At 37.2% G+C, this 15,218-nt stretch overlaps 1 protein-coding gene and 1 long non-coding RNA gene across 4 annotated transcripts in view; one reads left to right on the forward strand and one right to left on the reverse strand.

Moving 5' to 3' along the window:
* Positions 1-15,218, reverse strand: part of ATRNL1 (attractin like 1) — an 849,703-nt gene that overhangs the window by 662,299 nt on the left and 172,186 nt on the right. For all 3 annotated transcript variants that reach the window (XM_059173087.1, XM_059173089.1, XM_059173088.1), the window contains exons 16-17: positions 7,590-7,803; positions 5,174-5,362 (exon numbers count right to left, since the gene is read on the reverse strand). In XM_059173087.1, coding sequence (XP_059029070.1) covers positions 5,174-5,362; positions 7,590-7,803 — 403 coding nt within the window. The remainder of the gene's footprint in view (positions 1-5,173; positions 5,363-7,589; positions 7,804-15,218) is intronic.
* The window catches only part of LOC131830656 (uncharacterized), a 72,829-nt gene continuing 65,454 nt past the window's right edge, over positions 7,844-15,218 (forward strand). Inside the window, exon 1 of the long non-coding RNA XR_009353259.1 lies at positions 7,844-7,909. This is a non-coding gene — a long non-coding RNA (uncharacterized LOC131830656). The remainder of the gene's footprint in view (positions 7,910-15,218) is intronic.

Consider the following 15,218-nt stretch of genomic DNA (forward strand, 5'->3'; position numbering starts at 1 on the left):
TTTTTTTTTAAGATTTTATTTATTTAACAGAGAGACAGCAAGAGAGGGAAAACAAGCAGGGGTAGTGGGAGAGGGACAAGCAGGATTCCCACCGAGCAGGGAGCCCGATGGGGGCTTGAATCTAGGACTTTGGGATCACGACCTCGGCCGAAGGCTGACGCCCAACGCCTAAGCCACCCAGGCACCCCTGCACTCAGATTTTGATAAAGGATGCCACCTTTGTTCCTAGTCCTTATTTTATTTCCTAGCATTTCCTTATTGCTCATTAAAAGTCTTTTGGTTAGGGGCGCCTTGGTGGCTCAGTGGGTTAAGCCGCTGCGTTCAGCTCAGGTCATGATCTCGGGGTCCTGGGATCGAGTCCCGAGTCGGGCTCTCTGCTCAGCAGGGAGTCTGCTTCTCTCTCTCTCTCTCTGCCTGCCTCTCTGTCTACTTGTGATCTCTCTGTCCAATAAATAAATAAATAAATAAATCTTTAAAAAAAAAAAAAAAGCCTTTTGGTTAAAAGCAGGGAAGAATGACATAATAGAGAAGGAGTTTATTTCTCACAAGGAGTAGATCACCACCAGGTTTACTTGTATTTACTTCCAGAAAATACAAGATCTCCTTAAAGAGAAGTTCAGTAGCCCTCTTCCCTACAAGGGTGCAAAGGGAAGGGCATATAATTTAAAAGGATGTGGAACAAAAATAATTGGACATCATCAGCACAAATGAACTGTAGATAGCCACCAAGAAGGTAAATATGACAACAGACTCAAACAGTGAAAGAAAAGACTTACAGAAAAGAAAAATGCAGCAGACTAACTGCCCAAGAAAAAATGGTTGAAGTAGAACACAAAACTCTCAAGAAATCAAAATCAAGAAAACAAAAAAAGAAGAGTCAAAAACAGAAGACATAAAGGCAGAACTTAACAACTGATGTACACACCTCTAGCGGACAGCCCTCCCAGCAGTATGTGTCACAATTTAGTTCATCAGTGAAGAAGATACACTTCATACTGGTGTTTAATCATGTTTCATATACCTTCTCAAAAAATTCAGTTAGACTTTTTATGGCGGAAATACAAGGTTCTCAAAAACATTGTTTTAAAAGAGATAAAAATCCCCAAATAAACAACCATAAAGAAGAAAAAACATCTGAATTGTAACTAAGAGATGGAAAATTCAAGTGAATTCAAGACATATTGATAATTATTAAGGAGGGCACAGATTGCATGGAGCACTGGGTGTTATATGCAAACAATAAATCATGGAACACTACATCAAAAATTAATGCTGTACTATATGGTGACTAAAATAATAATAATAATAATAAAAAGAAATTCCAACCACTATTTTAAGATTTCTAAGGAAGAATAAATAGAAGATTTCTAAAAAAGAATAAATAGAAGAAAACAATGTAAGTATTAAAGACCATTTTTAGCGGTAAAGAAAGACACTACTCTTCAGATTCAAAGAGCAAATGAGAATCCATTTTTAAAATTTAACTCAATTACTGGAAATTGAAATGAATTACAGAATTTGGAATCCCAGGGATTAAGAGAAAAAAATTACAATCTTTCATTTCTTGAAGAATTTTTTTAAAAAGATGCCCCACAAAGGAATGAAAATCAAATTCACAGGAAAATTCTCACTCACAACACCAAACACTATAAGGTCTAAGGATAGAATAACCTAGAACTCCCACATCCAGCCACTTAATCATTCAAGTCAACATAAAAAAATACACTTTAGACATACAAAAATTCAAAAAGATTATTATCCATAAATTTATTTGAATGAATTACTGAAGACTATTCTCCAAAAGGTTAATAAATGAGACGGAAGACATGGAATACAAGAAAGATTTGTGAGTAGTGAAGACGACTTAGATTTAACTCTAAATAATTTTTAGGAAGTTCTTAAGCATGTAAGACCTTGGAAAGTTTACAAGCTCCTTTTTCGTTACCCTTTATCCTTTTATTCTATAACACACACAGAGAAGCCCATAGAGAAATGTGAGATTAATCAATTATTGTACAGAAATACTCTGTGCCTGCACTCAGCCTGGAGGTGGCCCACTGCCTTCCTTGCACCCCTGTCCTAGCCAACACCCTAGTCTTCTCCCAGCAGCATCCACTATCTGTCATTTACATTAATTTTTTGCCTTACTCTACAGTTTTACCACCTAAATATTCATTCCTAAACAAGAGAGCTTAGTTTTGCCTATTTTTGAACTTTATCTAAATGGAGCCATTCTGTATATAAACTTTTGTGTCTGATTTCTTTCATCAAACATTAAAGTTTGTGGAAAGACAAACATGATTATGAAGGCAAGAGAGCCTGGGTGCTGTCAGTTCCCCCTAAGACTGCATCACTGGATGCAGCTCCCCTGGGCAGCTGACTCCTAATAAGACATTTTCTGTGGGAGTAAGACCCTTTTATGCCTGCAACAACCCCAGTGCCATGCGCTGAATGAGGCCCGTCTTCATTCCCTATTTTTAAAAAAAGGGAGATGGAGAGGAGAAGGGAGTTGAGGGAAATTGGAAGGGGAGATGAACCATGAGAGACTATGGACTCTGATAAAGAATCTGAGGGTTTTGAAGGGGTGGAGGGTGGGAGCTTGGGGGAGCCAGGTAGTGGGTATTATGGAGGGCACGTATGGCATGGAGCACTGGGTATGGTGCATAAACAATGAATTCTGTTATGCCGAAAAGAAATTAATTTAAAAAATAAATAAATAAAGTTCCTAAAAAAGTACAGCACCGAGGAGCTCAACACCGAATATACCCAGCTATGTCCATGCCAAGAACACCTCTCCACGTGATGCCAAGAACCTGGGGAAACAAATATACCCAACAGCCACAGCCTAGAAGTTCTGGCCTACCTTGTGACACTTACTGTTCTATCTCAGCTCTTCATGCACCAGGGGTGACTATATGGAACAAACACAGGTTTGGCTGGCTGGTAGACTATGAGGGTATCTTTGGGAATGATGTAAGTTCTGGAAAGGCCAGTGAGTCTCCATCTGCACTGTCTTAAGCAGCTGGTTACCTCAAAATGACAAGGTCACTCATCCTCATCTGAGCAAGAAGAGTTTATGAACATGGGTGGCCATGTTGTCTGTGGGCTACCAGATCCCGGGCGCAAGCCTCAAAATAGGAGATTCACCACCAAAGGGTATCTCAGACTTAGGAAGCTCCTCTTAAAAGAAGCAGCTCTTCCTTCCTCTTACAGTATAAGCAAGAGAGCTCAAGGAAGGATGGAAGGAAGAATGCGTGGCCGGACAATGCATGCTGCTGCTAGGATATTTATCCATCCATCATCACGGTTACAGCAGCGGCAGCTGTTCCTATGGAAGGAATGTAAGGAAGCCAATGGGCTGATAAGAAAGTCCAGACAAAACTTTAAAAAGTTGCAGGAACAAGCTGTGTCATGGCCCAAACTCCTCGGAAACCTACAAGTGCCTGCTTGGAAGAGGGAAAGAACAGAGGGAAGCCAGTGGACTGATGCAAAGACCTGAACTGGACCTACCAGAGCTGCAAAGATCGGGTGAGAGAAGGCATAACAAGTGTGTAACAACTATCAAAGCAATTGTTAGGAGGGAAAAAAACTAGACATGGGATAACAAGATCCGCTGAGGAGTATTCCCTTAGAAAGATTAAAACTGGCCCTTCTCTATCCCATTGAACACTTCAACTACAATATCTTCCTGAGTTTAACCCATATGGGGCTTCAAGTGGCTGCTCTTTTGTCTCCCTTCACTGCACTGTAACTGCAGTTCCTTTGGGACCTGGCATTCATTCATTGCAAACACAGGTTATTGCAAGTAAAAGTATTGGGAAGAAAACTAAAATAAAACAAACCTAAGGACTCTTGGTCCTTCTGCCTTAGAGAGCTTCCTAAACATTCCTCTCATATTCCTCATTCCTCTCATTCATCTGTATCTGCTTGAATTTAGCAAGTGAATAGATGTTTTGCTTTGTTTAAATAAAGGATTTCTGGTCGAATACACACTGAACTCCAACTTTATCTAAGGTGATTCCAGAGCTAACTGTGGTTGTGGAATGGCGACCCTGGGCACCAGCAGAGTATGTTCTCCAAAAAGGACACAAAGTCTGAATCAGTCACAAAAAGGACAGACCCCAATTAGTGTGGCATGAATAAATCAATTCAACATTGAAAAGCAGGTGAGGGAGCACTGGAAATAAATAATTGTTCCTACCTTCTTATTATAAATCTGAAGAGACCAATTACTTCATGTCCCTTTTGGAAAGGCATTTTTTTGATAAGACCCAGTGTCAGAGGGTAGATTGTGGAAAGATAAACCATATTTTCTGCCTGCTCAAAGCTTGCTAAGAAAAGCAGCTTCTACATTTTCCAAAAGGAAAAAAAAAAAAAGCTGCATGTGGTTTCAAATTCCTACAAGGACACCAGGTGCTCTCAGTAGTGCTATGCAATTACCTTGGCAATAGCATCATGATGCAATCTGCCTTTACAAGGCCACTCTCATAACCACACAGTGGTATGATACATACACTCAGTCAAGTCCTTAAAAAATTTGAGCAAGGGGTAAGATCTAGCCCTGAAGTACAACCAATAGCAAGTGCAGTACCGACCTGCTGCCGGGACTCCCCATGTGATTCCAAGACTGCATCCTGCCTTCCTGGTAGATGCACCACCACTGATAGGACTGATATCTGGCCAACAAATGCTTAATTTGAATCCAATCATGAGGAAAGAATTAGATAAATCCAAATTGGGACAGGTAAAAAAACAAATGGTGTAGATTCTTCAAAAATATCAGTTGTGTAAGACATGGGAACTCTGCTAGATTAGAGGACACTAAAGGAGCACGACAAAGCAGTATGCGATCTTTGCAGCAATAAGCACTTTCATGAAGTGTTAAACTCTCTGCAACGTACACTCAGAGTTGGGGAGAGCACAAATGTGGCAAAATGTGTGTGTGTGTGCCTATGTCGGATAAAATAATTAGTAGAATTCAAAATGATGGTATAGTATAATTCTGGGGCCTATACCATTAATAGGTTTTAAAACAACAGTTTTTTGTTGCAACAAAAGCAAAAACTTTTTCCCAACTTTTAAAAACTTCTTCAGATGTTTAATTCCTCCTTCCATCACAGAAAATTGATTTGTGTTGCCTTTACATGAAAAGTCACTCTAAATAAATACTTACGAGAGCAGGTGGCCGTTTGCCACTCCAGACACTGTCCGTATGGAAAAGAGATTATGTAGGCATTGGAGTCAACGCAGCGCCTCGTGCTACTGCACCACATACACTCCATGCCATTGCTGGTGCAGTTGGAGCAGGATGTCCGTAGAGAGCACGGCTTTTTGCACGGCCTTGCATTTTGATTCGGACTGACTGGAATAAATCAACAAATACAATTATTTTATTTGTTAACTATATTTTAGCACAGATATATGGGTTTCATTTGTTTTGAGGTTTGGGGAATGTTTCAAGTAAGCCAAGTGTGAAATAAAAATTATAGCAAAAACTACATAATACGATAAATGAAAATGAAGATGAGGTGTTAATACTTCTTAAATTTATTATCAAATTTGAAAATCATACTTCTTTTGAAAATTTTAATCCTTTACAAAGTACATAAAGTTACATAATTTAAAAACTTATACATAGAGATGTAGCCCATAACCTAGTTTTCTGTTTTTGGCTAAGTACTACACACACACTCATTATTTACTTTCCCACTAAAATTTTTTCCATAAACATTCCATACCTTATCAAAACAAATGCTTATCAGTGAACATGTCTCTGATAAACAAACAATAAAAATAAAACAATATACTATAAAATCTTTACATGAAATAGAATATCATAACCTTTAGATAAATATATATATATATATTTTTTTTTTAAATTTATTTGACAGACAGAGATCACAAGTAGGCAGAGAGGCAGGCAGAGAGAGAGAGAGGAGGAAGCAGGCTCCCTGCCGAGCAGAGAGCCCGATGCGGGGCTGGATCCCAGGACCCTGAGACCATGACCTGAGCCGAAAGCGGAGGCTTTAACCCACTGAGCCACCCAGGCACCCCAGATAAATAATTTTTTAATGCTAGCAAGGATGTGAAGAAATTGGAACGCTTGTTCATTGCTGGTAGGGATGTAAAATGGTACAACTTCTACGGTAAACAGTAAGGCAATTCCTCAAAACATGAACATAAAATTGCCATATGATACAGCAATTCCTTCTTCTGCCTATATACCCAAAAGATACGAACCAGAACTGGAAAAGATATCTGTAAACCCATGTTCATAGCATCCTTATTCACAACAGCCAATAAGTAAAAGCAACTCAGGTGTACACTGATGGATGAATGGATAAACAAAATGTTGGATGTACATACAATGGATAATTATTCATGTTAAAAATGGAAGGATATTCTAACATATGTTACAATATGAATGAACCTTGAAGACATTATGTTAAGGGAGATAAGCCAGGCATAAAAGTTCATGCACTTTATGATTCCATCTATATGAGGTAAATAAATTAGTCAAACTCATAGACACAGAAAGTAAAAGGTGCTTGTCAGGGGCTGGGGGAGAGAGGTCTGGAGAGTTATTGTTTAATGAGTATAGAGTTTGGGAAGATGAGGAAGTTCTGGAGATACATGCTGTTGATTAATGCACAATAATGTTGATGCATGCAATAACACTGAACTCTGCATTTAAAAATGGTTAAAATGGTAAATTTTATATTATGTATATTTTTTAAAAGTGTTTAAAAAGAGAAAATAATTCAATATTCCTTTATCACTTAGCGAAAATCCATTTCAAGACACACATGTGATTTCATTCATATGTGGAATTTAGGAAACAAAACAAATGAGTTAAGAGAAAAAAGAGAGAGACAAATGAAAAAACAGACGTTCAACTATAGAGAACAAAGTGATGCTGACAAGGGAGGAGGGTGGCAGAGGTGGGGGGAGGTGGGTGGTTGAAATGGATGATAGGGAGTAAGGAGGGCACATGTCCTGCACACCAGAAACTAATATTATACTATATGTTAACTAACTGAAATTAAAATAAAAACTTAAAAAAAACAATGTATATGTCTAATATTTTATACTGGCTAATAAAACCAAATAAAAAATTACCACACAATTAATACAGGTTTGGGGTTTGAATGTCATGGCCAATATAAAAAATAATAAAAGTCAATCACCACAAAATGACATATTAGGGAAAAAAAAGAACAGAAATGTTTCTTCTTACTTGCCAAATGAAAAAGACTATAAGATGAAAATGATTCAAAATTAGTTGTTAATCTTAAAAACAAATCTTCCTTCTAAACACTGGAATTATAAAAGTAAAAGTTGTTAACAAAATTAAGAATAGACTCAATCAAAAAATAAAAATTGTATAAAACCATAAAATTTTGGTATTTTCACAAGTTAACAGTGAGGTCACTAATAGTAAGTGGGGAATGTAGTTAAAGATAAAATTTACCAAAATTATCAGGGAATCAACATCATAAAAAGATGGTGAAATTTACCTTAGGCACATAGACTACTGCAAGTGGAAAGGCGTGGTAATTATTTTAAAGAAATACTAGTTTACTGCTTACCAACAGGTTTTTCACAGACCAGGCCATCTGCCATCGATGTACAAGGATTCGCTTTCAGGCCTGCCACTGCAGCCTTTTCCAGATATGCACAGAATCCAGAATCATTCGGTTCACCAGGAAGCCACTGCAGCGTCGTGTTTGTAAAAGGAGACATGTCTTCCCATCCCCAGTAGGATATATTGATCTTGCGCAAGCCTACCCATGGTGATACTTTCTATAAACAATAGCAAAAGGAGTATTAAAGAAAGTTAGATATAAAAAGTCATATTCCGGGGGCACCTGGGTGGCTCAGTGGGTTAAAGCCTCTGCCTTCGGCTCAGGTAATGGTTCCAGGGTTCTGGGATCAAGCCCCGCATCGGGCTCCCTGCTCAGCGGGAGCCTGTTTCCTTCTCTCTCTCTCTCCCTCTCTCTGCCTGCCTCTCTGCCTACTTGTAATCTGTCAAACAAATAAATAAAAAGTTTTTTTAAAAAAAGTCATATTCCTTAGCAAATACCTCCTTATCATTAAAAATTACATTTAAGGGAAGCCTCAGTGGCTCAGTTGGTTAAGTAACTGCCTTCAGCTCAGGTCATGATCCTGGAGTCCCAGGATCAAGTCCCACATCGGGCTCCCTGCTCAGCAGGGAGTCTGCTTCTCCTGCTGACCTCTCTCCTCTCATGCTCTCTCTCTCTCTCTCATTCTCTGTCTCTCAAATAAATAAATAAAATCTTAAAAAAAAAAAACAAACAAAAAATAATTTAAAAAGTAAAAATAACATTTAAAAATATATAAAACTGCCTTTCTAATGACTTCCTGTACCAAGGATAATTAACAATTCCAGCATATTTTAGAGAATGATGTAGAAAAGAACAGTATTTTTCAAAAATAGATCTTGCACTCATGCTACATAATTGAGGCCAGTTGTTTAGCCCTTGTGAACCTCAGTTGCCTCTTCTAAAAAATGAGGTTATAAATGTCTGATATAAATACCTACCTTACAAAACAAGATCACTAAAAAATTAACATATTGCTGCTGCTGCTCTGCTACTGCTCTACTTTAACAATTTAATCAGTTCTGGAGGTAAGAATCTACAGCTAAGTTGCCATTACACGCACTGTGAGAGAACAGGAAACAAAATCAACAAACTGTATACAGACGTGAGTGAAAACTTAACATGTTCACATAAGGACTAAGAAGAAAAACTGCCTCTGTCCCAGTTCAGACTTCTACTGGTACCTCAGGACTTTTACTCAATTTTAGATGAAGTTATGTCATCTACTTTCATTATGAAAGAGATCAAGAAAATTGATAAAATCTGACTCCTTTGCCTAAAATTTAATAGATTGCCAAATGCCACAAAACAAAATACTCCTAATGCTCTCATTAATATTTCAAAAGGGGTTTGAAAAGAAATTCATTCTGTATACACAGATTTATTTTAATCATGAATCAATTTTAAAATGTGTTTATTAAAATATATTTTTAAATGATATATTTTTGCTACTCTATATATATTAGATTATAAACAACTCTTTATTTTCTTGTTTCTGAATTATGTGGGGTTTCATAAATTTTTTATTTTTGTCTCACTTTCTTGGGATATAATTGAAAAATTTAAAAATATAGATCTAAAACACATACAATTTGATGTTTTGGTACATGCAGTCAATATGAAATGATTACCACAATCAAGCTAATTAACATTTCCATCACCTCATAGAGTTACCTTTATATTTGTGGTGAGAACATTTAACACCTAGTATCTTCAATTCCAAGTATACAATACAGTATTATTAACTAGTAACCATGCTGTACATTAGATATCCAGAGCTTATTTATCCTGTATAACTGAAACTTTGTACCTTTTGACCTATATCTCTACATTTCCCTCATACCCTGTCCCTAGCAACCATCACTCAATTGACTGCTTTTATGAGTTTGACATTTTTAGATTTCACATATAAATACAATCAAGCAGTATTTATCTTTCTGTATCTAGCTTATTTCACCTAGTGTAATGTCCTCCAGGTTTATACATGCTATAGCAAATGGCAAGGTGTCCTGCTTTTGTAAGGCTATATAATATGCCATTATCTATCTATCTCACATACCTCACTCACACACACACACACACACACACACACACACACACTATCACATATCACATTTCATTTTCTTTATCCATTTACCCATCAATGAACACAGGTTGTTTCCATACCTTGGCTATTGTGAATAATGCTACAATGAACATGGGAATGCAGATGCCTCACTGATATCCTCACTGATATGATTACATTCCCTTTGAATATATACCTAGACATGGGATTGCTGTATCACATGGCAGTTCCATTTTTAATTTTTTGAGGAACATCCATACTGTTTTCCAAATTGACTTTACCAATTTGTCTTCCCACCAACAGTATACAAGGGTTCCTTTTTCTCCAGATCTTTGCCAACTTGTTATCTTGTTTTTTGTTAACAACCATTCTAACAGGGTCACTTTGATTTTGAATTGTATTTCCCTGATGATTAATGATACCCAGCTTTTATCATATACCTGTTGGTGATCTGTATATTCTGTTTAGAAAAATGGCTATTCGTATCCTTTGTCCATCTCTTCACTGAGTTCTTTTTCTTTGCTATTGAGTTATTTGCCTTCTTATATATTGTGGACTTTAACTCCTTATCAAATGTATGATTTACAAACATTTTCTCCCAATCCACAGGTTGTCCCTTTCCTGTGCTGACTGCTTCCTTTGCTGTGAAGACACTGATTAGTTTGATGCAATGCCATTTGTCTATTTTTGCTCATTGCCTATATTCTTGGGATCATTTCTAAAAAACCATTGCCCTGACTAATGTCAAGAAGCCTATTCTCTAAGTTTTGTTCTAGAATTTTTACAGTTTCAGGGCTTCCATTCGTGTCTTTAATCCATTTTCAGATTCTTTTATATGGTGTGAGACAAGGGTCCACGTTCATTCTTCTGCACAAGGATATCCAGTTTTCCCAGCATCATTTATTGAATTGTCCTTTCCCCATTTTATGTTCTTGGTACCTCTGCTGAAGATCAGTTGATCATAAATGCATGAATTTGTTTCTGGGCTCTCTGTTATAATGTGTCCTGGTGAAGGTTCTCTTTATGTTTTTAATCTATTTGGGGTCTCATGGATCTGGATATTCACTTGGGGGCGTTTCAGATTTGAGAAGTTTCCTGTTATTATTTCTTTAAAGGAAATTGCTGCCTCTTTTGTCTTTCTCTATGACTTCTGGCACTCCCAAAAACCATGTATGGATGCATTTGATGGTCTGTCATAGGTCCCAGAGGCTTTCTTCATGTTTCTATCCATTTTTTTTTTCTTTTTCTACCTCTGACTAGATGATTTCAAATGACTTGACTTTGGGCTCAATGATTCTTTTCTTCTGACAGTGTCTGCTATTGAAGTGCTATATGAATTTTTTTATTTCAATCACTGTGTTCTTTAGCTCTATAATTCCTGTTTGTTTCTTTGTTATGATTTCCATGTCTTTGTTAAACTTCTCATTTTGTTCACATATCATTTTCTTACTATAATTTAGTTGTCTAAGCTTCTTTTAGATGATTATTTTGAATTGTCAGTTTTTAGTTCTCCATTATTTAGGGTCAGTTACTGGTACTTTATTCTGTTTCTATGGTAGTGTCATATTTCCCTGATTTTTTGTGATCCCTATTGCCTTGCATCAGTGTTTCATCTGAAGAAGTAACTATTTCTTTTAATCTTTATAGACAGACTTCAGTAAGGAAAGCCCTTCATCATTCAGCCTATCCAGAAATTCCAGCAATTCTAGAGGGCCATAAAGTAGAATCCATAGGCAGGTTTACTGCTGGATTATTCAGCTAGGCTAGCCTGGTGGCTAGGTCAGTGGGTAATCAGGTCTAGAGTCTGGGTCTACAGGGGGCTGCCTGGTACCTGGATTCAGAGGGGCAAGCCTGGGACCATTGCCATAGGTCTGAAGTTTATGTCCACATGAGTAGGCCAATGCCTGGGTTCATGGAAGTGGGCCTAGAATCTGTGTCTGTAGATACAGGCCTGGATACTGGGTGCATGGGGGCCACCTGGTACAAGGGTCCATTGAAGTAGTCATGGGAACTAGGTTTATGAGAGTACACCTAGAACCACGGTCCATGGTGGCAGGCCTGTAGCTGGGTCCAAAAGGGCCAATCTGGAGCTTAAATCTCTTGGGACAGACTGAAGGAAACATGGAGGCTACTTGGCATCGGGATAATTTTCAATTCTGAATCCATGGATGCCAGCTTAGTCCTGGGATGAGCCTGGCACCTGGACTCATGGGTATGGACCTGGTTCTGAGTCTATAGAGGCTAGCCTGGTGCCAGGGTCTCCTAGGTTAAGGCTAGTGGCCAAATCCATGGAAGCAGGCCAGATTCTGAGTAACAAAAGATGGGCTTGGTACCTGGAAACACAGGGGCAAGCCTGAAGGTTGGGTATACAGGGAAGAGTCTAAAGCTTGACTTTCCAGGGGTGAGCCTGGTCTTGGGTCACAAGTACTAGAGTACTAGTACTTGGTCTTGGGCCAAGTACTAGAGTATACTGGGAAGGTCCTGAACTTTTGGTCTTCTGGAGCCTAGGGCCACAGGAAGCCTGCCTGTACTGTGAGGCCATGGGGATCAGTCTGGAGCAAGCCTGGTACCTGGGTCAGTAGGAACCAATCAGGCATCAGGGTTCACTAGAGAAAACCTGAAGCTGGTTCAGCAGCAAAGTCAGGTGCTCACTTTACTTTTCTTCCCCTTTGTAGAAGGTATCTCTCACCATGCTTCAATACCCTGCACAGGCTTGGGGGCGGGGATGATGCAGGTATTATAAAAGTATCCTTTCTTATTTCTGCACTTTTCTCAACTGTTATAATCTCTCACTGAGATTACCTAGCTCTTGCAAAGGTATTTTTGTATATGAATGGTTGTTCAAACCAATGTTTCTATGAGGGAACAAAAGCTGGAATGTAGCTTTGCTCACCACTATACCACCAATGCAGGACAAAACCTTGAAATTTCCATTCTGTCATCTTGCTGACATTATTCCTAAACACTTCTACCTTAATGCACATAATATATTTATTTTTTCAGTTATTAGGTTAATAATATTATAATGTGAGGTGACTTCAAAACTCATGTCACCTTTTTACATTGTGGACTGTCAGGATAGAGAAAAATATGTCTCTCTATTTGAATGTTTAACATACAGAAATAAGATAGATATATCCAGTGTTTATTCTAAATATGTTATACAAATGGTCCTATAGAGCTTCTAAAGACAGCTATAGACCTAGAAATTTGCAAGGTGTATAAATACAATAAATTTCATTGTTAACACTCAACAAATATGTCCTAGCTACAATTAAAATATCCTATGAATATTCATTATGACATTATCACTTAGTAGAATGCTATACAGATAGTAGGTAGTCAATAAATTTTTAGAACCAAAGTACATTAGAACATATATGGTTACTTTCTACATTCCAATTCCTGAGATAGAGATAGTACTTAATAAATGTTTCCAATTATAAAAATACACATGCTGTTTTTTCTTATAATCACCATTTATTTCATATATTATGCTGAAAGATATTTTGATAACAAAAAAACAGTAACATTTTTATAGTTCTTGATAATAACAGCAGGACTCAATCCAACATAGATATTTCAGATTAATGACTGTGCTTCACATTACAGTGACTCTGCCTACATTTCCAACTATCTATAGTAAAGACAAGTCATTTAAAATGAAATATTATTCCCTATCTCATCATGGTAAGGATCTGCGAGGAAGAGGAGAGAAACAGAAAAATGAAGCCATTGATAAAACATTTAAAGTAACTATTACCCAGTAAATGAACTGGACAGGGAGTTGAAAATCAAAGACAAATTACTATATTATGAAAATTTACTGCAGCACGCCATAAATCATTACAACATTTCATTAGCCATTTCCGATAAGTAAATGATTATTTGACGCAGAATATCTTTTTAAATTGCCTGAATTTGTCCATCTTTACTTGCCAAGGAAGTGTTATCTTAAGTGTATATAACTGGAATGACTCAGGATATAATTCATTTTACATAAAGGTATGCTTAATGGAATGTCACCTTGCAGAGGCTTCCACCTTTGAAATTTTGCTACAGCTCAGCTTTCTAATGAAACAAAATATTTTTCTTTCCTAGCACATGCTAGACCACAAACTCTCAAATCTAAGTTCCTTACACATCCAAAATAACTGTTAGTCCGATGTTTATGATCTATAAAAACAAGCAAGAAAAAATGAGGAACTAACACAAGAAACCTTGAAATGTGCAACTTCTAAAATAGCACATTTCATATAAACCAATTAATAACAAAATCAAAGAAACACATCAACAATAATACAATAATAGTACAGGACCTTAATACCCCCCTCACTGAAATGGACAGATCATTTGAGCAAAAGATCAAGAAGGAAATAAAGGCCTTAAATGACAAACTGGACCAGATGGACATCACAGATATATTCAGAACATTCCATCCCAAAGCATCAGAATACACATTCTTCTCTAGTACACACAACAGTCTCCAGAATAAATCACAATCTGGGTCACAAATCAGGTCCCAACCGGTATCAAAAGATTGGAATGATTCCCTGCATATTTTCAGACCACAATGCTCTGAAGCTAGATCTCAATCACAAGAGGAAAGTTGGAAAAAACCCAAATACATGGAGGCTAAAGAGCATCCTACTGAAGAATGAATGTGTCAACTAGGAAATTAAAGAAGAATTTTAAAAATTCATGGAAACAAATGAAAATGAAAACACAACTGTTCAAAATCTGTGGGATGCAGCAAAGGCGGTCCTGAGAGAAAAGCATATCACAATACAAGCCTTTCTCAAGAAACAAGAAAGGTCTCAAGTACACAACCTAACATTACACCTAAAAGAGCTGGAGAAAGAACAGCAAAGAAATCCTAAACCCAACAGGAGAAGAGAAACAAGAAAGATCAAGAGCAGCAATCAATAAATTGAAACCAAAAAAGCAATAGAAAAAAACCAACAAAACTAAGAGATGATTCTTTGAAATTAATAAAATTGATAAACCCCTGGCCAAACTTGTCAAAAAGAAAAGAGAAAAGAGCAAGGACCCGAATAAAGAAAATCATGAATGAAAGAAGAAAGATGACAACCAACACCAAAAAAACACAAACAATTATAATAACATATTATGAACAACTATGATAAAAATGGATGCATTCCTAGAGACATATGAACTACCAAAACTGAACCAGGAAGAAAAAGAAAACCTGAACAGACCCATAACCAGTAAGGAGATTGAAACAGTCATAAAAAAAATCTCCCAACAAACAAGAGCCCAGGGCTAGACTGTTTCCCAGGGGAATTCTACCAAACATTTAAGAAGAATTGATACCTATTCTCCTGAAACTGTTCCAAAAAATAGAAATGGAAGGAAAACTTCCAAACTCATTTTATGAGGCCAGCATTACCTTGATTCCAAAACCAGACAAAGGTCCCATCAAAAAGGGGAATTACAGACCAATATCCTTAATGAACACATGTGCGAAAATTCTCGACAAAATACTAGCCAATAGTATCCAATAGTACCTT

Source organism: Mustela lutreola, chromosome 4 (assembly GCF_030435805.1).
Source record: "Mustela lutreola isolate mMusLut2 chromosome 4, mMusLut2.pri, whole genome shotgun sequence".
NCBI classification, from domain to species: domain Eukaryota; kingdom Metazoa; phylum Chordata; class Mammalia; order Carnivora; family Mustelidae; genus Mustela; species Mustela lutreola.